General features: G+C 28.2%; 3 protein-coding genes across 3 annotated transcripts; all 3 read left to right on the top strand.

Moving 5' to 3' along the window:
- Nucleotides 1-2,809: 2,809 nt before the first annotated feature.
- Nucleotides 2,810-3,890, top strand: LOC125835659 (RING-H2 finger protein ATL78-like). Its single transcript, XM_049514771.1, has one exon. The coding sequence runs from the start codon at nucleotides 2,848-2,850 to the stop codon at nucleotides 3,496-3,498; it is 651 nt and encodes a 216-aa protein (XP_049370728.1). The 5' UTR covers nucleotides 2,810-2,847; the 3' UTR covers nucleotides 3,499-3,890.
- Nucleotides 3,891-12,948: 9,058 nt separating this feature from the next.
- On the top strand, nucleotides 12,949-13,633 carry LOC125835692 (RING-H2 finger protein ATL78-like). The gene has a single exon (XM_049514800.1). It carries the CDS (start codon nucleotides 12,965-12,967, stop codon nucleotides 13,631-13,633), a length of 669 nt encoding a protein of 222 aa, XP_049370757.1. The 5' UTR covers nucleotides 12,949-12,964.
- Nucleotides 13,634-15,502: 1,869 nt separating this feature from the next.
- Nucleotides 15,503-16,294, top strand: LOC125835655 (RING-H2 finger protein ATL78-like). Its single transcript, XM_049514768.1, has one exon. The coding sequence runs from the start codon at nucleotides 15,503-15,505 to the stop codon at nucleotides 16,169-16,171; it is 669 nt and encodes a 222-aa protein (XP_049370725.1). The 3' UTR covers nucleotides 16,172-16,294.
- The last annotated feature ends 7,345 nt before the right edge of the window (nucleotides 16,295-23,639 follow it).

Here is a 23,639-nt window from a genome sequence, read left to right on the forward strand (position 1 = left end):
ATGCACCAACTCAACCAACTTTACGAGTATGTAATGGTCATTTTGAAAGGGTGCCTCTTTAAGATCAATAGTTAAATTAACTGAAAATGAAATTTATTATGAGTGATTGGTTAAGTAACATCCTAAAATTTGATATCAATTAACTATATACCTTTTTGATCTTATCTAACTTACTTTAGATAATTAAAATTAAGAAATCAATTAACCAAGATATGTTTGCTTGTCATGGATTTTTCATATGGACATTATATTCGAGGCTAATTAATATTTAAGGTTCTATCTTCTTAATTCATATTAATGAGTTTGACTCCATGAGGAACTAAGCAAAAGATTATTGAATTAGCCTATTTCTTGCTTGTACTATTTTTGAAGTATTTTGATTCAAGTAACTTGATAAAAGATGAAACAAAAGCCACTTTCCAATCCCACTAAAGTTAAAAGAAAATAATTAATAAGACTTACATCTAGTGAATTCATACTCAAAATCCTCTTCTTAATTTTATAATTATTTTTAAAAATTACGATAAATAGTTTAAGACGAAGAGCGCATAGTATTACTTGAAAAAAAAGAAATTGAAAAAAGTCAAAAGGGTCCCAGCTATCTCATGATCCTCACCTTATTATAATGCCTTTGCACTTGTAAATAGTTCAATCATTGTCTATATGCACTAATTAAGTAGTAAAGTTCCATTGCCACTTCTATTTGGCTCCACACCTAGGATGCAGAAGGGGTGTGGGCGGCTATGAATATCATGATCGATCATTATTATCAATAAATCATCGGCTATGAATAGTTCCTCATAAGTTTGATTTCGCACCTCTTACTTCATTTATTGTATTACTGAGCTTTACACTCTAAATATTCATCAATCATTATTATCGATAAATCATCGGCTATGAATAGTTCCTCATAAATTTGATTCCGCACCTCTTTTTTCATTTATTGTATTACTGAGCTTTACACTCTAAATATTCTGCTTTGTAATTATTCTCTAGAACTATATGGTACACAAATAACTCTTTTTGTTATTATCCTCTAGAACCTTCTGGTACATCTACAAGTACCTCATTTTTCAATGTTAAATAAATATATATAATATTTTTTTCAACCAAAATAACAATAATTCTAATTAAAGTATCTTTCTAGTTGACAAACATATAATTCTTATCCACCTAGAAAAAGAATTTTTCAGAAAAAGTGAGAAAACTTATCCATACCAATTTGCCCCTTTACATTAATCAAGAGACGGTATATTATTTGAACATTATATCATATCACTATCAATCATCCTTTTTATTTTTCTAGAGTGGGAAATATATTCTTTTAAGCTCCAATTCTAGTGCTTTTTTTGTAAATCTTCTTATCCTTTACTACAATTTTTTGTTATTGTCCTTTTATATCCACTATCAACACATTATCACGAGAATAAACGTGTGCAAATCAGAATTTAAATTTTATGAATTTTAAAGTTACTAAATTTTAAATTAATAATTTGTAAATATGTAATGATTTCAATTTTAAACCATGTATAAAATTTAAACCAAATTAACTGAATTCAGTCGAACTCAAACATCCGTCCTTGTGTCTTTTCTATTGATAAAATCTATGTACTAGATTTCATTCTTTTATCTTTTTTAAAGTGAGATAATAATATCAACATAGGTATAGTACTTTACAAGTGTACTCTTGTCCGTAAGTGGATAGGGTACTTTTATGAGAAACAAAAAAGTATAACAACAAATAAAGTACCATTAGTGAAATCGAAGAATCTTAGTAGATGAATTGATTAACTATCTAAATTTTCAGTTCGTTAGTAATATTATACGATTTCCCACACTATTATCCCTTCAAAGAAGAGAAGAAGAAGAATATAATCCAACAATTGTAACTAAGAAGAATGATTCAATTTTTCAACATGTTGTTGCTTTTCTCATTAATTATGATATTGACAACCTTTGTTTTCTCTATTTGTGTCTTCAAACAAAATTACAGCTAATCATAGTATATAATTAAGGAAAATGACTAGCACTTTAATTTAATACATAAATTGATACGTATACTTTACGGCTAATTAAAGATATATAACCTGAACATAATATTGCAATCAAAAGATCATTATGTAGACACAAGACAACATTTGATCCAACATGAGAGTAATTACTCAAGATTACTTAAACATAAAATATTGAAAATAATAGTCACCGTTCATAATAATATTTCACTATAATAATTATATATATTTTTTTATCAACATCGATCTTTCATGTTGTTTCATATTATATTATCTCTATAATAGCATTTCGCTATATCAATAAAAAAAATATCAAAACAAAGGTTTAACTATCTTGATTTACTCAATTTTTACTTTTTCTGTTCTAAAAATATAATAATCATGTTTCACTTCTCGAGTGTCGATTATTAAATGGTCATATTCACGTGGCAGCCTAGTCGGCAGTCGACAATGGAAATGGGGTCCGGTTCTTGAGTGGGCAAACCATTATCTTTTTACAAAATCAAAGTGTCTTAGTGGAGTATCCAAATTGAAAACGAAAAATAATTAAGACTTAAACATATGTTAATTATCTTTAAAACTATTTATAAAACATGGCTTAAGAACTTTGAATTATTCATCAATCAAATAACATAAAGTAACAAAATAATAATAATATCCTTACATTATTACTAGTCAAAAAGTTGTTCTACACATTTACACATGTTACCCCTATAATATTTAGTAGTACTATATAATAAACCCCCTTCAAGAAGGACTTCAATAATTCATCCAACAAAGAACAACTCATACAAAGAAAAAACACATTCAAAATTACCAAAAAAATCAAAAATTCATGGAGAACTTCCACTACTCAAGAAGATTACTCCGGGAAGCCACCATGTCGCCACCACCGGCAGCCGGAATCCGCCACGATACAATGGATCATCCACCACTTGGTCATAGAGTCAACACAATTGATGCAAATGTTATTATGGTCTTGGCTGTACTTGTATGTGCCTTAATTTGCTCACTTGTGTTGAATTCCATCATAAAATGTGCATTTAAGTGTTCTAGCTTAATATTGGCCGATCCATCCTCAAATCATACAAGTAACAACAACTCTTCTTCAACAAAATTAGTCAATAGAGGGATCAAGAAAAAAGCGCTCAAGACATTTCCGGTTATAACATACACTACTACTGAACTGAAACATCCAGGGCTCGACTCTGAATGTGTCATTTGCTTATCAGAGTTTGGAGTTGGAGACAAAATCAAGGTGCTACCTAAGTGCAACCATGGATTCCACGTTCGATGTATCGATAAATGGCTCAATTCACACTCTTCTTGCCCTACTTGTAGGCACTCCCTCATTGAGACTTGTGAAAAAATTGTTAATGGTGGCAATTCTTCTAGTAATAATACTTCATCATCATCAGAGGCAGCAGTACAAGAAGTCATAGTAAGGATTGAACCTCTCCAACGTGAAGGTGTGATATCTAATTAATTTACAATCAAAATTTGGTAGAAAAAATAGTAATATATTTAGATTTTCCTTAGTATATGTATCTTTAGTCGTTGTGATCGGAATCTATTATGGATTCCTGACCACATTTTTTATATGGCCCTCTTATCTCTTCCTTCTCTGAGCTCTGGTTATGAAAGAAGGAACCGAGAAGAAGAATGTATCACATATACTCAATTAGATTAGAAGCTTAGCGAGCTAGCATGTAGTTTTCCAATGATTTATTAGTCTTGCAAGTGTATATACAAATTAAGGTTTATTTCCCTTAATTTCTTTATAATTAAGTGCAAAGTTATTGTATTTTCATTTGAGAAAAGGGACAAATATATTTCTTCGATCTGTATTAAATAAGTTTAGTCTTAAATTGAAGTCTCGTTTATTTCTTTTGAACCCTTAAGTAAGGTGATTTTAAACACTTGATTTTCTAATTGATTTTGTATTTTATAATCATATACTACTTACAACAAATTAAATTAAGCGGGACCCGCTAATCAATCTAACTTTGAAATGGAAAAAATATTTGGAATAATTGAAGATGGGTTGATAATTAGGAATAAAGTGTTGTCTATTTTATTTTATTTTTATAAAAGGAATAAAGTAGAATGGTAGATGTTGAATATTTTATTTTTGTAGTGGGATTCAAACCTTTTAACATTCCTGTTTTTTTTTTAAAAAAAAATCTAAGGATGGTATAGTTTAAATTCTTTAATCTATACGTGATGGGACAGTCTACAACATGAAAAATAAAAATAAAAATCTTTAATTTGAGATGCGTTTATAATGGTTTATTTAAGGGTAGTGAACTTACTGAAATGTTTTCTAATAGAAATAAATAGTCTATTTGGTCAAGTTTTTATGAGGTTAACAATGTTTATTTTTTTAAAAAAAGAGGTGCTATTAGTGAAGTTTTTAGAAGAAAATAAACATTTTTATGAATAACAGGAATTATTTTTCAAAAGCTAAAAATGAAGTTTTTCCCGGAAAGCATTTTAAGAAAAATACACTTAAAAACATTTTTAAATAACTTGACCAAATATCAATTAGTTTTTAAAAGTATTTTAAAATTTATTAATCAAATATAATTATTTCTTATCAAAAGTATTTTTAAAAAAAATATTATTTAAAATAAATTAATTATAAAAATTTGATCAAACAGACTACGAGTATCAAACAAATTAAAGAAATCAAACTAGGTACTTATATTATAATTATTACCTGCACATTTCAATGTCACAGAAAGTTGAGAACTATATATTACAGTCAAACTTTATTCACTGATTTAATATAATGAATCTGCCTAGTTGTAAAAGGAAATTAAACTATATACGTTTCAAGATTTCAAGTTATGACTTTTAACTATTGGTGAACTGAAACCACTATACTCATTCACTTTGGAAGCGGTTCTAAATTAATAATTTGTACATATTTAATAAATTTTAGAAATAGATGTATAGTTCTTACACTTCATTTGGACGATTGTTACGTATTGTTTTTAATATATGATATTGTATATATTGTATCGTGCTGTATTGTTTTGATGAATACAATGTTTGAATAGATTATGTAGCGTCCTCCGTCGTTACATAATGTTACACATTCATAATTTAAATGATAAACCTATGAAAAAAGTAGGGTATAAAGTAGAGTTACTATGAAAAAGATTGGTTAAAATATGAAATGTGATTATTAAATAATAAATAAAGACAAAATGAGAAGAAAATATTAAGATAACGATGCGCAGAGACAGCTTGATAGGGTTAGAAAAAAGGCAAGTGCCTTAGGCCCCAAAATTTGAGGGACCACATTTTTTTTAAGCAATAATAGATTATAGATTTTTATTAGAAAAAAATATTGAGCAAGTACTATTTATAACAAAGATTATGCTTTTTATATAAAATGGGAGAATTATTAGAAGAAGTTTGGCACATCTGGAGTAATGATTAAATTGATTGATTATAGTATCAATTAAAAAAGAATTATTAAAAAAATTAATTATAAAAAAAATAAAAATTCTGCATCTCAAAGAGCTAAAAGAACAAAATCCGTAAGAAAATATGTTACTTTATTTTTTAAAGTTTAAGGCCTCCCTTCGATTTTCGCTTTAAGTCACTAATATACTTGAGCCCCTGTCTACGCGATCACACCAAATTGGTTATTATATAAAACAAATTTTTTTATCGTTATCTAACGATGAATTTAAACGATACGATACAATAGAGTTTAAGTTACAATGAACATAAACATTATATTTAAACCAACAATACAACGGGTAACAACCATCCAAACAAGATGTATATCAACCGTCACATAAAATGAATTTCTTCATCGTTATCTATCGATGAATTTAAACGATACAACACAATAAAATTTAAGTTACAATTAAAATAAATATCATATTGAAACTAATAATATAATATAACGGTAACAACCATCCAATGTATTAGTGGGTACCAATCAGGAGAAGGTAAGACTGAAGCATTACTTGAGAAGATAATAAAGCACCCACCAAAGACTAGGAGGACCAAAATAATTGAAAAATCAAATAGACCACAAACTTAATTGTTTAAAACATTAAATGTGTTGCTATTATTTTTTTCTCTTAGTGGCATACTTTTAATTCAAAAGAAAGTGAGAGATAAAGAAAAGACAGTAATCCAATAGAAAGAACATGAAGATTTAAGAAAAAATCCGTTTGGCCAGAAAATTTGGTCAGAATAATATTTTACCTATGTTATTTTATTTATTTTTGAACATTTTTACCCTTTTAATTTTAATACCCTTTAATTAATAAATGGAAAAAAGATCTGTTTATTTTAAAATAAAAAAGATATTATAGACTTTTAAAATTTATGGCCAAATTCTGACCAAATTTTCTGGCCATTTAGCATTATTCAAGATTTAAATAGCTAAATTAAAGGAATACACTCTAAATGACTCATAATAAATGCAACAAATATTGGGTTAAATTCAAGAAACTTGCTAAGCATGCACCCCTTAACAACCAATTAGTAGACTTTTTTGATAGTTTATCACTAAGTGAGATTAATGACAGATTAACGATAAATTTTACTATTTAACTATGAAATTTACCGTTCACTAATTCATTTTTAAAAAATCAGTAGCAAAGAAAAGAGAAAGATATACATCAATAATTAGAGTGAAGATCATACCCTACAACACGCGCAAACAAATATACTTCCTTTGTTTGAGTTTGTTTAGTATATTCTGATTTGACACGAAATTTAAGAATATAAAAGAAGATTTTTGAATCTTAAGATCTTAAATTAAAGATATGTCAAATATATCAATATGTTTTTTAAATTTTATGATCTTAAATATGTTAGATAAAGAGTTGTGCGCTAATAAAGAAAATATCATTTTTTAAAGGGATTAAAAAAAATCAGTAGGTTAAATAAATTAAAACGAAGGATCGAAGTACATAAGTATGAACTATGAAGGACAATCAATGTTGCAATATGTGGTGATAAGACAATTTCTTATCTCTAGCTCTAAAAAAGATAACCCTCAAGGGTGCAAGAAAATGATAGGAACTGAGGAATTAATATATATCTATATATACATATATTGTGTTGGTGGTTTATTGATAAAGATAGAATAAATTCTTTTTCCCAACCCCACCAAAATTGAAAGAACATAATTAATAAGTTAATGAAGACTATATTTTATATATATCTAGTGAAAAGGGTCCAACTATTTCACGCACTTGGAAGAGGATCACATTCATAAAGTTACATGTATTATTATATTTCAATCATTTCCAATATTTCTTTTTATTTCTTATTCGTAGTTTGGAGTTCGTATTGAAGCTCTGATTAAATTTGAATCGCACACTAGGTAAGTAATCTCAATAACACACCACAATCCATATTGATAATTATTTCCTATATCACTATTCACTATGAAGTATAGTGCTACCGTCCGTTATGAAAAACGTGAAATTACTATGAAACTAAGAATTTGTTAGCGATTTCTTATTATTAAAAATGTCTTTGCTTATTGATTTTTTTTTTATAATCATCACTTATTTATAGCTAAGCATGAAATTTTTATTATTTAGTTACAAAATTTTATCCGACACTAATGCCTTGTTTTCTTTTCTTTGGTTCTACCGACCACCTCCATGTGCAATACCACTAAAGGATACATGTACCATGTTATTTTGCACTATTCACACTAATTAGTGTCTTTCTTCCATTATTGTTAACTAATAAGTCAACTATGCCTTTTATTTTTCTGCGCGCTAATCTCTTTTTAATTCATTGAACGCGGTTTTTCTTGAAGTGGCAACATTGATTTATTTGGAACAACTAAAAAATACTACTTTTTTTTGTTCATAATTTATTTACCTGTTTTAATTTGACACATAATTTAATAAAGTAAAGAAGATTTTGATCTTATGATCTTAAATTAAAGATATGTAGAAATTAGAATATTGTACAAAAATATTTTTTAATTTTATGATATTAAATATATCATATGAAAAGTTGAAATTAAAGAGTTGCTACAAAAGAAAAGGGATATTCTTTTTTGAACAAATTGAAAACGAAAGGAATATATGATCATTTCTTCTTCAAAAAGTTAGCTCAAGAAGTGAGATTGCTCAAGTCATATTAAAGAGACCACTCAATATTCCTAAAAGGGTCGATAAATGAATCATCCAAGGAGCATTAACATGACGTATTGTTCCTGTTTGAATCGTAACTCTTCACGGGAGAAACCCCAGCGAGCACTTATTTTTTCTTTTATGGGTCTTATACGACGTTGGATGCAAAATATGTGTCTTTCATACACAAATTTAACACTTAATATGATTATGTGATATGTATTCCTACCTTATTTGGTCAGGTGTAACTATATATATGCACTCAATGCAGATAAGTATTTACCGCTTTGGTGGATCAAAAGTTAAAAAAAAAGTCTGCATAACAAATGCGTCGCAATGGGTGGCAAATCATAAATCTGGACACCATATTATTATAGCATTAATACAATGCAATAATCTATGGTGGATTAAGGATTAATTAGGGAATTTAATCATTTTTATGTCTTGTTTTGTTTCAACTTATCCATTAATCCACCATTATAAGTTAGTGACGTAGACATATATAGTTATAAATAAAATTACACATATATAAGTGGAGAATTGGAGGGTCTTATCTAAATTGCTAATATCTCAACCTAAGTACATTAATTTGTTTTTTTTGCAATCACTTATTTGCTTTGCATACAACTCGTCCTTTTGTTTTATGGGACCAATCTTAACATATTTTGAGCAACCAAAAAAAGATAGCTAATTAATTAACTATCTTAATTAGTACAAATCTTAAAAAAGTTATCAGAGTTGAACTTAAAAGGATTACTGTTACCACTCTTTATCTTAAAAAAATTATTGTAGTACTTAACAAAGATTTATCTAGTATCTCAAAAAGATTATCTTGCTTTAATTACAAGCCACAAGAATAAATGAGTTACTAAGCTTAATCTTGATTTTATAATTGATTTGGTGCCTTGTGATCATACAACTTAATTACAACAAATGGGGCCATTTGGTAATCTAATTAGTAATTCGATTGGGCCAAAGATTTATTGGATAACAACTTTGTCTCCAAATCTAATGGGATTAGCTGTTGATTAGGAAGCATTAGAAAAAAAATAATATAATTAGAAAATGAGTAGTACTTAAAGCTAAAGAGGAAATTACAAATGGATTAATTTCATATATGGTAATTCAACTTTACTTTATTGTATACTAAAATAAAAGTAATTAAGTGGATGCCATGGAAAAGCCCAAAAGGTAACCAATGAAAAGGAAGCTATAGTTTTAAGTTTTTACGATACATAAATTTGAATCGAAAATGTCTAATTGGAACACTCTATTAATAATAGTTCATGAGGTATTTTAGTCTAAGAGTTTAAATGAAATTAGACCGGTCAATATGGGCTGGTCCACCCCATCCGGACTAACTCATACACGCTTTGAAATTTTACGGGTTAGGCCGGGCTAACCCACTTTTGGTGTGGGTCAAAAAATGGTTGGGCCAGCCCACAAGTACGTGGGCTATGGGCTTTGCCGGGCCAATCCTCTTTTTTTAAAAGTATATATATTTTTTTTAAAAATTAAATTATAATTTAAAAATATTATCATAAATATCGACAAGACAATATTACATGGTGTTAGTGTTACTACTTGTTAATCAAATCCACAAATAAAATTATCTTTATAATATTTATTAAGTTTGATTTCAAGTAAAAACATAAATAGCTAAATAGAAATATTAACCTAATTGTTTTTCAATTATCATAATAAAACACAAAAACTATGACAACATTCCATAGGTTACTGCCTATGTAGCGATTCCCCAATTTTTTAAAATTTTATGTAGTACATATTTTATAAACATAAGTTATATTTAAAATGTAAAATTTCAAACTTTTAACAAATTTTGAGTTTAGACTCTTGTTATTTTAATACTCTATTTTATTTTATTTTTTAATTAATTTTTATTTAGCCCACGAGTCGGCCCAATCCATATTTCTCAAGCCCACAATCGGCAGGCTTATTCAGGCCAGACTAAAAAACTCTTTTCTTAAATGAGCTCCAAACATCGTAACCCAGCTCTATCAAATCGTCGGGTTAGATCAGACCGATCCTACGGGCCTAGCCCATATTGACGGCTCTAGCCATAGCCTAGGGGTACTTGTACATTTTCCCATTAATAAACAAGCAAATACATATATTTGATCCCATATACATATGAGAGTGGTCCTTAGTAAAATTTCAAACAACTTGAATTAGTTAATAGACAAGATAATTTAATTGCCTAACTTGAAGATTTGATCATGTACTAGGAATCTTGATCAATTCATATGAAACCACACAAATAATTCAGAAAATGAGAAAAAAGGTGAATCATACGTATCAAAAGGTTAGATAATATATGATTTAATTACAATTTTCTATTTAGAAGACACAAGTAGTACTTTTTATATATCATTAGGTACAACTTTTCCTATTAATTATCAGTTCAATCTCAATCTACATAAATTTCTTATCAAATTTGTAGTACGTGCACATTTTTTTAGAACTTGTGGTTTTAATAATCATGTAACATTTGTTTGGTTATAAAATTTCTTAACTTGTGATTTTACATATCATAGCATTATTTGTGTGGCGATAAAGACTTCTTATTTAGGATATCAAATATATTATTCCCTTTGTCTCAATTTATATGACACACTTTTCTTTTTAGTGAGTCCAAAAAAGAATGAGACATTTTTATATTCAGTACAGTTTTAACTTTAAAATGCTCATTTCACCCTTAATGTCACAAATAACATCTATGACTTATTTTAGACCACATATTTCAAAAAAAATTCTTTCTTTCTTAAACTTTGTGTCGAGTCAACAAGTATCGCATAAAGAAATAGTGTGTTATACATGACTAGAAGTCTAGAACGTAGGGGTATATATAGAATTCTCAATCTATATATTAGAGGGAAATCAGTGTATGTATTGTTGATCATGATTCATGAACCGAGTACATGTTCCTACCAGTGGCGAATTTAGGTGCAAAAAATAGGGCACCCGAACCCGTGGTCTCCTCGTAAAATTAGATATTTTATGTATATATTTTCTAACATTTGTATAATATTATATTTTTGCACTCGTACTATAAAAAAGTCTAGTTGGTCCACATGGTTAAATGTTGAACTTTTGATTTTGAGGACTGAGGATCAATTCCCACTTAATACATTTTTCTTGGTGCACTCATATTCGAAAAATCCTAGATTCGCCTCTGGTTCCTACTTATAGAAAGGAATACAATAGAGTCCTAGGCTAATACAAGAGTCCTAACTATGCTAAACTTAGACTTAGAGCTGTACTCAAACTAAGCTAAAACTACATCGAAAATAAGTTTTAGCAACAATTAATTAGCGACGATAGTTTAATTATATATATATATATATATAGAGAGAGAGAGAGAGGTAATTATCATTCTTTGTAAATGTCCCTAAAACTTATATCGATATTGTATCTAATGACATTTTCACTAATACCAGTAAAGGCTTTAGCACTCTATTAATAATTAATATGTATATTTATTGCTGCCAAAAAGTTATTTTTATTGTAGTGTAAGTATTTTTTTTTCTCATACAACTACATTTTTTTTATTTTTTTTCTGACAAAAAATTATACAAGTTTTGCACAACAAAGTGGCAGACTCTTTAGCAAACTTCGATTGCAATTCTCAATTTGACTATAGGTTTTCCTCTACAGCTGATCTTCCTCAACAAATTTAGGTGTAAAGTATAAGTACAAGTAGTTGTTGAATAATACTTCAATTACATAACAAATGAACACACAACTAACTCTAACATCTAACATTTCTATGATTCTGATCTCTATTTTAACACTTCCCCCTCAAGTTAAAAAGAATAGAATAAATTTACCCTATGTGTGGCTTTGATACCTAATATGCTCTTAAATCAAGAACTAAGGTGATATTTATTACGGGGAAAGAAAGATCTATGCTATTGATCGGACCCTTTTTTCTCATTTTGTTTGAAGCGGGCCAAATAGAGAATGAATGCATAAAAAAAATAGGGGAAGGAAGTCAGAGACTCCCTTTTTTTTGGTTTAAGGGTTGCTCGCCCTACCGAAGTATCAAAGACTTTCGAGGCTTACACCTCTCTATTACAAGACCTAAAAAAAGGCTTTTTGATACGTTCACATACATTTATAACACCCACCCAAGCAGGGGCGGATGCATCATATAATGAGGGGGTTCATCCGAAGCCCCTCGGCGAAAAATATTACTATTTATACATGGTTAAAATTATTTTTTAGGTATGTATAATAGATGTCGAACCCTCTTTCACTAGTTCGTGTGTTTACTTCTCAGATTTTAAACCCCCTATTAAAATTTCTGGCTCCACCACTGAAAGGGCAGGAAACTCCTACTCCTTTAATTTCTTGGGCATTAGAGATGTCAATAACATTTTTTTGGGTCCCAAATAAAATTTGTGTACATGCCATTATGAACGTGGCAACCTAGTCAGCAATTGTCAATGGCGGTGGGGGCATTTCTTGAGTGGATATCCCATTACCTTAATTTGTGTAAATGCCAATATATGACCATTATTTTTCCTTATCATAAATAATCCATCTTTTTCTATAAGAGAATTCAATTTAATACTTCTAAATTCTATAAATGCATGGCTCCACTAATTGTTTATAACAAACTCTTAACCTTTAGTGCTTACAAGTAAATCTAGTAAATTAAAATATAATATCCTTCTATTATTATAAGCCAATAGCTAAGTCCACACTTTGTCCTATATAAGCCACTCCCTCCAAGGTGGAATTTCAACTCATTCAACATTCAACAATATTCAACACAAACAAAAACACTCAACAAAAAGCTCTATGGCAACTACAACTTCCACTCTATTAATTCAAGAATTCATGGAGAACTTCCACTACTCAAGAAGATTACTCCGGGAGGCGGCCACCATGGCGCCGCCTCCTATGGCAGCCGGAATTAGCCACGATACAATTGATGATGTACAAATTGGAAAAAATGTCAACACATTTGATGCAAATGTTATTATGGTATTAGCAGTACTTGTAAGTGCCATAATTTGTTCACTTGTGTTGAACTCCATCATAAAATGTTTCTTTAGGTGCTCTACCCTAGTTTTAATAGACTCATACTCAAACCATACAAATCCTTCATCAACCAATAAAGGGATCAAGAAAAAAGCCCTCAAGACATTTCCAATTATAACATACACTACTGAATTAAAATATCCAGGACTCGATTCTGAATGTGTCATTTGCTTATCAGAGTTTGTAGTTGGGGAGAAAGTTAAGGTTCTACCAAAGTGCAACCATGGATTCCATGTCAGGTGTATCGATAAATGGCTCAATTCACATTCTTCTTGCCCTACTTGTAGGCATTGCCTCATTGAAACTTGTCAAAAAATTGTCAACAGTGACAATTCTGTTACTACAAATACAACAGTTGAAGAAATTGTAATAAGGATTGAACCTCTAGAACGTGAAGGTGTTATATCTAATAACAATCAAAATTAGATAGAAAAAAAATAGGATTTGTTATTAATTGTATGTGATGTAGAAAAATTAGCTAGTGTTTATAAAAAAAAAATTAAATACAATATTTCAATTTGGAATTATGTTTCTTCTTTTCTATCGATAGATTAGATATCCAAGAAGATCGTTATTATCTTCCTTTAATTTCAAACCGATCGTTATTATCTTCCTTTAATTTCAAACCACAGGAAATTCATTAGTCTCGTAAGTGTTTTAATTGCTTTATTTGTTCTTTTATAAGTTTTTGATTCCTAATAAAATTATTTTAATTTTAGAATGCCTATATATAATATATATTAAATAAAAAATGAAATATGATTGCTCATTTAGTTATTAATTAGCTAGGCTCCACACACCATGTGCAATTTTGATAAAGAGTTCAAGTATACATGGCTATGTTGCTTCATGTAACAACTCCAAATTCACAATACATGCGCCTCTATATATTATATATATAAGGGAAAAGAGCCTAAAATATTTTTCAATTTTGTTATTTAGAGCTAATATTATAATATTATAACTCTTGTTACTAAAATAGTTCACATATATTTTTACCGTTATAAAATTAGCTCACAAATACCCCACCGTTACAAAAGTGGCTCACATACACTCCTACCATTACAAAAATGATAAAATTAATTTTAATTTTTAAAAAAAAAATCATATATTGATCTTTTCCTAACATAAATTATTTTTTGATTACTTTGATTATTATTATTATTATTATTTTTATTATTATTATTATTTGAGTTTATTATTATTCTTTGTTTCATTTCTTTCTTTCTTTCTTTTGTATAAAATAAGAGAAATAAAAAAAAAAGTGTGAATAGAAAAAGACAAAAACGCAAAAAATAAATAAATTGAAAACTATTTTTTGTGATTATATTGTAATTTAGTTTTTATATCCATAAAAAAATATTGGGGCATATATAATAAACTTTACAAGAAAATAAGTGAAAACAATGAATTTGACCATCAAAATAATAAATTCAAATTAGTTTTTCCTTAACGTCTTTAGTTCTTTTTAAATAGTTCCTAATTTGGCCTTGAATTTCAAATATATTTACTTTTTATATGGATTGCCCTTAAAATTGATGTTTAATTTTTACCCACCATATTTTAGGTATTTAATTTTAGTTTCTATTGCTTATGTAAAAACAAATGATGGACCAAAATATCCTTATCTATCTTGATCTTTTTTCTTTTTTTCATCCATTTCCAATAAAAAGGATGCATTTATTCATCAAAAAGACAAAATACATATTAGAGAAGAGAGTTAGAGAGGTGTTAGCACCCACCTATACAATGAATATTCAAATCAAAGCACATCCAAAGAATACATTTTACACATGCTTCTATCTAAAGGAAAACACTTCTTATACATAGAATATTTTAATCTTTCAACAACTGAATTTTTGTCTAGCTCAACATAAGCTCCGTAGAAATTAAGTTATACAACATAAGTTACGTACTATTCTAGAACTTGTTATCGTGTTCACAAATTGAAGTTAAACTTTTTTGGGCACATATATATTATTTATCCTTCTTAGAAAAAAATTAGTAGCTCATTAATGTGGATGGTAGAGTATATACCCATTAGGTTCTTTTGAATGATACATTTATTTTATAACAAACTCTTAACCTTAGTGCTTAGAAGTAAATCTAGTTAATTAAAATATATTGTCCTTCCATTATTTAGCACTAAGAAATTAAAGTTGATCCACACTATACCCCTGTTAGCCCCATAAATTTGTCCTATATAAGCCACTCTCTCCAAGGTGGGACTTCAACTCATTCAACACCAACAAAAACAAAGAAAACACACATACAAAAAACTCAACCAAAAGCTCTATGGCAACTACAACTTCCACTCTATTAATTCAAGAATTCATGGAGAACTTCCACTACACTAGAAGATTACTCCGGGAGGCGGCCACCATGGCGCCGGCTCCTATGGAAGCCGGAATTAACCACGACACAATTGATGATCTACAAATTGGAAAAAATGTCAACACATTTGATGCAAATGTTATTATGGTATTAGCAGTACTTGTAAGTGCCATAATTTGTTCACTTGTGTTGAACTCCATCATAAAATGTTTCTTTAGGTGTTCTACCCTAGTTTTAATAGACTCATACTCAAATCATACAAATCCTTCATCAACCAATAAAGGGATCAAGAAAAAAGCCCTCAAGACATTTCCAATTATAACATACACTACTGAATTGAAACATCCAAGGCTCGATTCTGAATGTGTTATTTGCTTATCAGAATTCGTGGTTGGAGAGAAAGTTAAGGTTCTACCAAAGTGCAACCATGGATTCCACGTCAAGTGTATCGATAAATGGCTCAATTCACATTCTTCTTGCCCTACTTGTAGACATTGCCTCATTGAAACTTGTCAAAAAATTGTCGACGGTGACAATTTTGTTACTACAAATGCAATTTCATCATCAACAGTTGAAGAAATTGTAATAAGGATTGAACCTCTAGAACGTGAAGGTGTTTTATCTAATTAACAATCAAAATTAGAAAGAAAAATAGGATTAATTAGTTATTAATTGTATGTATGATGTAGAAAAATTAGCTATCTAGCATTATGAGGTCAATGTCATGTAGCTTTCCAATGATCCATAAGTACTCTTGCAAGTGTTTATAAAAAAAATTGAATATACTATTATATTTCAATTTCGTATTAACTTAATTCCAAGCTGAATTTTGTATAAGGATTGAGGGCTGGTTCATATGATGAGTACTAAATTTATCAGTATAACTCTCGACTTGTCAACTATAGAATACAATAGGTCCACTATGTCTTAGGACTCAAACGTTGTCTACTATTTATATAGTCAAAATTCACTGATTTAATAAAATTATTAATCTCTCTTTCTAGTTAATGAGTTTTAGCAGATCTCAAGTTAATATATCATCATAATAATAATAAGATATACAAATATTTAATAAATTTCTTTGTATAAGGTTACAACAAAAGCTATTGAATTTAAACTTGAATTGATTCATAAGAAATGCAACAAATATAAGAGAAAACTGTTAGATTCAAGAAAATGTCAAAGCACCCCTTATTTAAATGTTACACTCCAAATTAAGATAACAATTCCCACATCGGCTAAAACATAGGAGAAGCATCGAATATATAAGTAGGCAGATCTTACCCAGTAGAGACAAGTTTTAAAGTTGTGTGGGTCTTAGCTCAGAGCGGACAATATCACTAGCGTGTTTGGCGTTTCATTAAAAACCAAGCAGTACTGCCAACACTTTGCTTTTCTTGCATCAATTAATTTAATTTAGAGATAATTTAAAATATCAATTTTGCCAATATACAAGAAAAAGAAGTTACCAGAACTGTTTAATCTCTAATTATTTTTTTCCAAGGCAAAACTAAAGGGCTAAAAGTCTATTAAAAAAGGCTATCCACATACACTATATTGTGTTTGTGGTTTGGTGATAAAGATACAAAAAAAATAAAAATCATATATTCAATCCCACCAATAAACAAAATAATTAAAGCTTTTGATTGATCTAGTGAATCCATATCACAATGCCTACATAAAGTATTGTCGGAAAAATAACTTCAAAACATACAATGGATCCTCTCTATCTCATGTACCACACCTTTATATGTGCCACCGTATGATTTGATATAAAGTTTTAAAAAAAGATTTTTTAAAATTTATGATCAAAAATAAATTTTGAATATTTGTATGCTGTTAAATCATTATAATTAAAAAAAGAGAGGAAATTTTAATATCGGTAAGTTATTTCTTATTATTAAAAAAATATATAATTTTTAAAATATATTTAAAAAGAAAAATATGTCATATAAATTGAGTAATTGTTAAGTATTTGCTCAAATTTTCTTTTCGTATTTATTAATCTTTTTTTATTTTCAAGAAAGGTTCAATCATTTGCACTTGGCAACGTTCAGAATGTGTTCCAAATGGCTTGAAGAGTCTTATTAGGAGAAAAATTTGTCAAACACAAGTGTTATTCTGCCGTTTGTGTGTTCCTTTTTTCTAAAATGAATTTTATGAGGTTATTTCTTTCGATATTTCACATTGTCTTTTATATAATGAAGTTCTCATTTCAGAATATAGATGTGAGTCGATTGATTAAAACTTATAAGTTCGGACGCAAATAACTCATGTTATTTAATATTAATTGATATAAGAAATTCATAAAATATTTTAAAAATTATTAATTTAAAGTAATTAAATTTCAAAAGTTTCAAATTTCAGCTCGGCCTCTTTGCTTACACTTGTATTTATATTACTATATCATGTCTTATCACTAAGCAATAAGTGCCATTACCTCTTTACTTTAGGCTCCACACACAATGTTGGGATATATCTGTGACAAGAAGTTCAAGAATTCATGTACCATGATAGTTGTATTATTGTTTCTTTAGTCTCTTTCTCAAATATTCTTAACTAAGCCAACCATGCTTTTTTTTTGGAAGTGGCTATGTTATTTTGTAGCCATAAACTAAGTCAAATTATATAAGGATTATATTATTGCATGAATTCCAATATTTTTTTGTGATGTGAAGGTGATCGATGTGAATTAAAGAGGTCTATAGGAACAACGTATGAGAATTAAGTTGCAAATTTTAGCTAAAGAATACACAATTGCATTTATATAAATAAAAACTTCACACTCAATTAAATAAATTCACATATTATATCGTTTATCTAGTGAATATCTACCTATCTATATATACGTAAAAATAGAGGTGTTAAATATGCGAGTTAGGTTTAATTTAGACAAATCAAAATAGATTTAGTAAATGATACTTGTGTATTGAACTGAAATGAGCTTAATGTGAGTCATAACCCAAACTATCCAACTTTTAATAAGTTTTAATTGCTTTATTTGTTCTTTTTTAAAATTTTAGTACGTAATGAAATCATTATTTTTCTTATTGTGGCTATATATAACAAATCGAATAAAAATATTTTTTTTTAAAAATATTTTGACTATTACTATGAGTCAATTTGGGTTATGTCATACCAACTCAATTTATGATGAACTAAAATAGGTTGAGCTAATAAATGAGCGGGTCAGATACCCGCCCAAATTTAAATGGTCCGGATGAATTGAGTTTGATTTTGTCACCCCACTTATACAATCTTATAAGAAATATGTTCTGAAAAATGGATGAAGGATCCAACGTCCTATTCTTTTTTATGGAATTAAAATCTCCTATCATATGTATTATAAAATGAATAGAAGAAAATAATCTTAATAAATTTCTTACATATAAAAATAAACATCTAACAAATTCGCTCTCATGATTAAATTACAACCTAAAATCTATAACCATGTTCTGCTAACTGTTCGTACTTTATTCATTCCATCAATATGCTCCAGCCTATTTTAATTTTTTTCCTACCACTATAAGGAGTGAAGTGACACTACCCATAATTTGCTTAGGCTCCACACACCATGTTGGATTTCTGATAAGGAGTTCAAGTATCCATAGACAAGATAGTTCTACTATTCACACACTCTAATTGTCTTTCTTTAATTTTGACTCTTCTTTCAAAAGTCAACTATATATTTTTTTTTATCATTTAGTTTTAACGACTCTTCAAAAGTTTAAATAATATCCACACACCAACATGGTCTTTCTAGAAGTGGCTATGTTATTTTGTGTAACAACTTCAATTTTACGATACAAATTAAATATTGCTATATTATAATTACTGAACTCAAAGAATGACAATAGAAAAATGTAACTAATTACAAGGGAACAACTAGGCTCCACACACCATGTGGGGTATATTTCTATATATAAAACTTTATAATCTTTAAGTAATTTTTTTATTCATTCAGACGTTAAGAAAACAAATAATTTAGTTATTTAGTATTAAGATTTTAATATAAATATTTACCAATAATTACTAAGTAAATATGTACTTTGATTCTAATAAATAAAAACAAAAGTTGTCTTGCACCTATCCAACTTATTGTTAGCCGGTTTAGCCCAAACATAATACTGAACCAAATTGGCCCAATTGCAATTAGTCAATCTCTTTAATTATTAAAGAGGAACTTTAAAAAATGAATATAGTTTAAGTTTGATTAGAGATGTACAATTATGATTTGCTTAATTACGATTCTTAGTTACATGTTAACTAGGAGGAGAGGGGTAAGCGAGATTTGAGAGAGAAGCGAAAAAGAGGTTGAGTACATGTTGTGTTCATTGTATCACGAATGCAATTAATACAATTGATTTGTATCAATGAATACATTAACTTTCCCTACAAAGATAAATATAAATATTTATCAATTATCGAAGTATTTCATGAATCAATTAGTTTGAAAAAGTAAAACTCATCATCTTTGAAGCAAATTAATAATTACACTAGGAAAATACAATTTATTTTGTGGTTCCTAATTGTCTACAACAAATGTTGTTACTTTTCACATCAATAATACATACAAATTAAACAACTAATATAAATGTATATGATGGTGACAACCATTGTTTCGTCGATATTTATTCAACAAATTAAAACTACAACTCCTCATAGTATAGAAGGAGACATTATATCAAAAATGATCTTTAACAACAATTAATTAACGGTAATAACTTAATTATTGTTAAATATGTTCATTTAGAATTAAATCTTATAGCGACATTGGATCCAATGACGATTAACTAATGTCGATAAAAGGTTTAACACTATTTTTGTTAATATATATATATATATATATTATTGCCAATAAGAGTTGTTTTAATAAATTGTTTGCGGCTGAAGATAAGGTCTGAAAGGTACCAATCAAAATAACATAAGGTAGAAACAAGATAACATAATTTGATCCAAGCATAGGAGAGTAATCTTTTAAAGATTTCTCACCAAATGGGGGTTTATTAAATACTAAAAAGAAGCATAATCAAGGATTTGATTTTTGTGAATGAAATCTAAAGGATTGCTTACAAAAAAGAAGTAATTATGTGGATGCCATGGACAAGAAGATATGGAAATGCCTCAAATTAATAGTCAAGTAGTATTATTTTGTGGTTTTAATATGCACAAATTGAGGTTCAAAATGGGGTCCTCAATAAAATAAAATAAAAAAGAAGATAATATTAATCCAGATTATTGTATTGGGGCAAAAGTATATATCTTACTAAGGACTTATTTATTTTGATTAAAATTAAAATATTTGAATTTAAATATTAAAAATATACATTCAGATGTCCGAATTTGTATTTTTGCATATAAATTAGGGGTGTGCAAAAACTGAACCAATCGATAAATCGAACCGAAAAATGTGTTATTGGTTTATTGTTATTGGTTATTGGATTAACAGTTTTTAATGGTTTTATAAAAAAAAAATTATCGGATCATCGGTTCGGTATTGGTTTTTAATATTGGGTTATTGGGTAAACCGATAACCCATTAATTAAGACTAGTAATTTACTACATTTACTTGTACATAAATATTATATATTAATCTCAATAAGTTACTAGTTATTATCTTATCCTTTAGCCTTCAGTTCACACTTCAAAGTGACTTTTAGTTCACAACTTCACATTATACAAAACGTCAAAATCTAAAGTAAGAACCTTATTCTTCTTAATTTATCTTGTGTTACACTTGTATAGTTTTTTCATTACATTATTATGTTGTTGCGTCAAATTTATTAGAGAAGGCATATATTTATTTTATAAGTATTTTCTTATTGGTTAAACCGAAAATCGAACCGTTAAGGACCAAAACCGATAAACCAAAAACTGATAAAAAATATCTTATTGGTTTGATTATTGATTTAACATATTTAAAAACCAAAAAACAATAAACAGAACTGACCGATGCACACCCCTAATATAAATACTAAGATGTTATATATTTAATTGTTCCAACCTTACATTTTTAATTTTAATTCATTTTTATATATTTAATTGATCAAATATATTTAATGTTATATATTTAATTGATCAAACCATAGGAGAGTAATCTCTCAAAGATTTCTTACCAAATGGGGGTTTATTAAATACTAAAAAGAAGCATAATCAAGGATTTGATTTTTGTGAATGAAATCTAAAGGATTACTTAAAAAAAAAAAAAGTAATTATGTGGATGCCATGGAAAAAAAGATATGGAAAAGCCTCAAATTAATTGTCAAGTATTATGTTGTGGTTTTAATATGCACAAATTGAGGTTCAAAATGGGGTCCTCAATAAAATAAAAAGAAGATAATATTAATCCAGATTATTGTATTGGGGGTAAAAGTAAATACTTCGTAAGATATAGTTTACTAAGGACTTATTTATTTTCATTAAAATTAAAAGATTTGAATTTAAATATGTATTTAAATATTAAAATATACATTTAGATGTCCAAATTTGTACTAAGATGTTATATGTTTAATGGTTCCAATCTTACATTTTTAATCTCAATTTATTTTCATTCAATACATTTTCTACCCATTTTAAACTCATAATGATTTCAAAACATTAAAGATAACAATGTAACAAAAGAATTACACATAAGATATGAGCGACAATATAATAAAAATATATATACTTTTAGCCGAATATCAAATACTTTGTTAGAATGTTGGTGCTTATAAGAAGAAGAAACTGAACTTATCTCAAAATAAAAAAAAAAATTGAGATAATAAAAATCGATTAATTTACAACCAATGGTAAGAAGATCGATGCAATCCAAACGTACTTCGATTTGATGTGAATTTTATTTCATGAATCCAGAAATTAAAAATTAATATCAAAATTCTCATATTTAATTCGAATTGTCCGAAGATCCGCCTACTACTATATGACACAGATCTAAGACAAAAAAAAATCAAACAAATTAGAAGTAATTATTTTTATTCAGTGTTCGAAGCTCACATTAAAGCCTTGATTAAATGTGAATCGCGCATTGGTGAGCTCATTCAAAAATAGCGCTCCTAATAGAATTTTTCTCAATATCGAGGACTCGAACTCGAGCTTAGATTTGGAAGTTAAGTGCCTAACTTAAGATTTGGTTCATGTACTAAGAATTTTGAATTGACCCAAAAAAGCATGCAAAGTGTTCAAAAAGAGAAAGTTAGAAGAACACGTGGCAAAAGGTAACCAATACTTGGTTTACAAATTATATTTACAACACCCAACTAGCACTTTAATAGTACCATTTATGTTACCACTTTTCCTATTAATGATCAGTTCCATCGATATGATATGATATGATTTTCTTGTGGAGAATAATAAGACTTTGGTCAAACTTTGTGTATTGGTTATACCTATAATCTTCTAGAAAAATTACCTAATTCTATTCTCTTAATTACACTTTATAATGATATTTTTTACATAATTAAAATATAACAAGATTGTGTACGTAATTTTATAATATACTTATTTGTGAATCTAAAAAATCTAGCAGCCACTGCACCTCCCCCCACCCCCCAACCTAATCACATGTTTGTCATCGGTGGAGTTTGTGAGGATTTTAACTTGGTCAATATTGTGCACGTATAATATCAAAATACATATATATGATGCAATTGACCGTACATATAGTTTAACATCTTCACATATACATATATTCAACTTCAATTTTGAAAACATGTGTGCATACATAAAATTGACTACATATACATTTAACTTTTACTTTGAAAACATACATATAGATATATGCGATTTCAGTTGGGATTAGATTTTATATGCGCACAAACATATTGTATTTTGCTACATTTTGAAAGAAAAAATGTTGCTACATTTTATTTTATTTTAAAAAATCTCTCTATATATTTTTTAAAAAGGTGTTAGTTATAGCTTTTTTCAAAAGAAAAAAAACTCTATATATTTTTTAAAAAACAGGTGCTAGTTATAGCTTTATTTATGAAATTTCCCCTTATCTTATTTCATGTTCTATTCTTGTAAACTAATCCATAAATTAATTTTAGCATTAAGTATTGCTGTATTTGGTTTTTGATATTAAACTCTGCCTAACTGA

The sequence above is a fragment of the Solanum verrucosum genome, unplaced genomic scaffold, assembly GCF_900185275.1.
Source record: "Solanum verrucosum unplaced genomic scaffold, falcon-dt-bn FXZP01000128.1, whole genome shotgun sequence".
In the NCBI taxonomy this organism is placed as follows: domain Eukaryota; kingdom Viridiplantae; phylum Streptophyta; class Magnoliopsida; order Solanales; family Solanaceae; genus Solanum; species Solanum verrucosum.

Coding starts and splice junctions, on each gene's coding strand:
- LOC125835659 (XM_049514771.1), top strand. CDS start 2,848: ATGGAGAACTTCCACTACTCAAGAAGATTACTCCGGGAAGCCACCATG.
- LOC125835692 (XM_049514800.1), top strand. CDS start 12,965: ATGGCAACTACAACTTCCACTCTATTAATTCAAGAATTCATGGAGAAC.
- LOC125835655 (XM_049514768.1), top strand. CDS start 15,503: ATGGCAACTACAACTTCCACTCTATTAATTCAAGAATTCATGGAGAAC.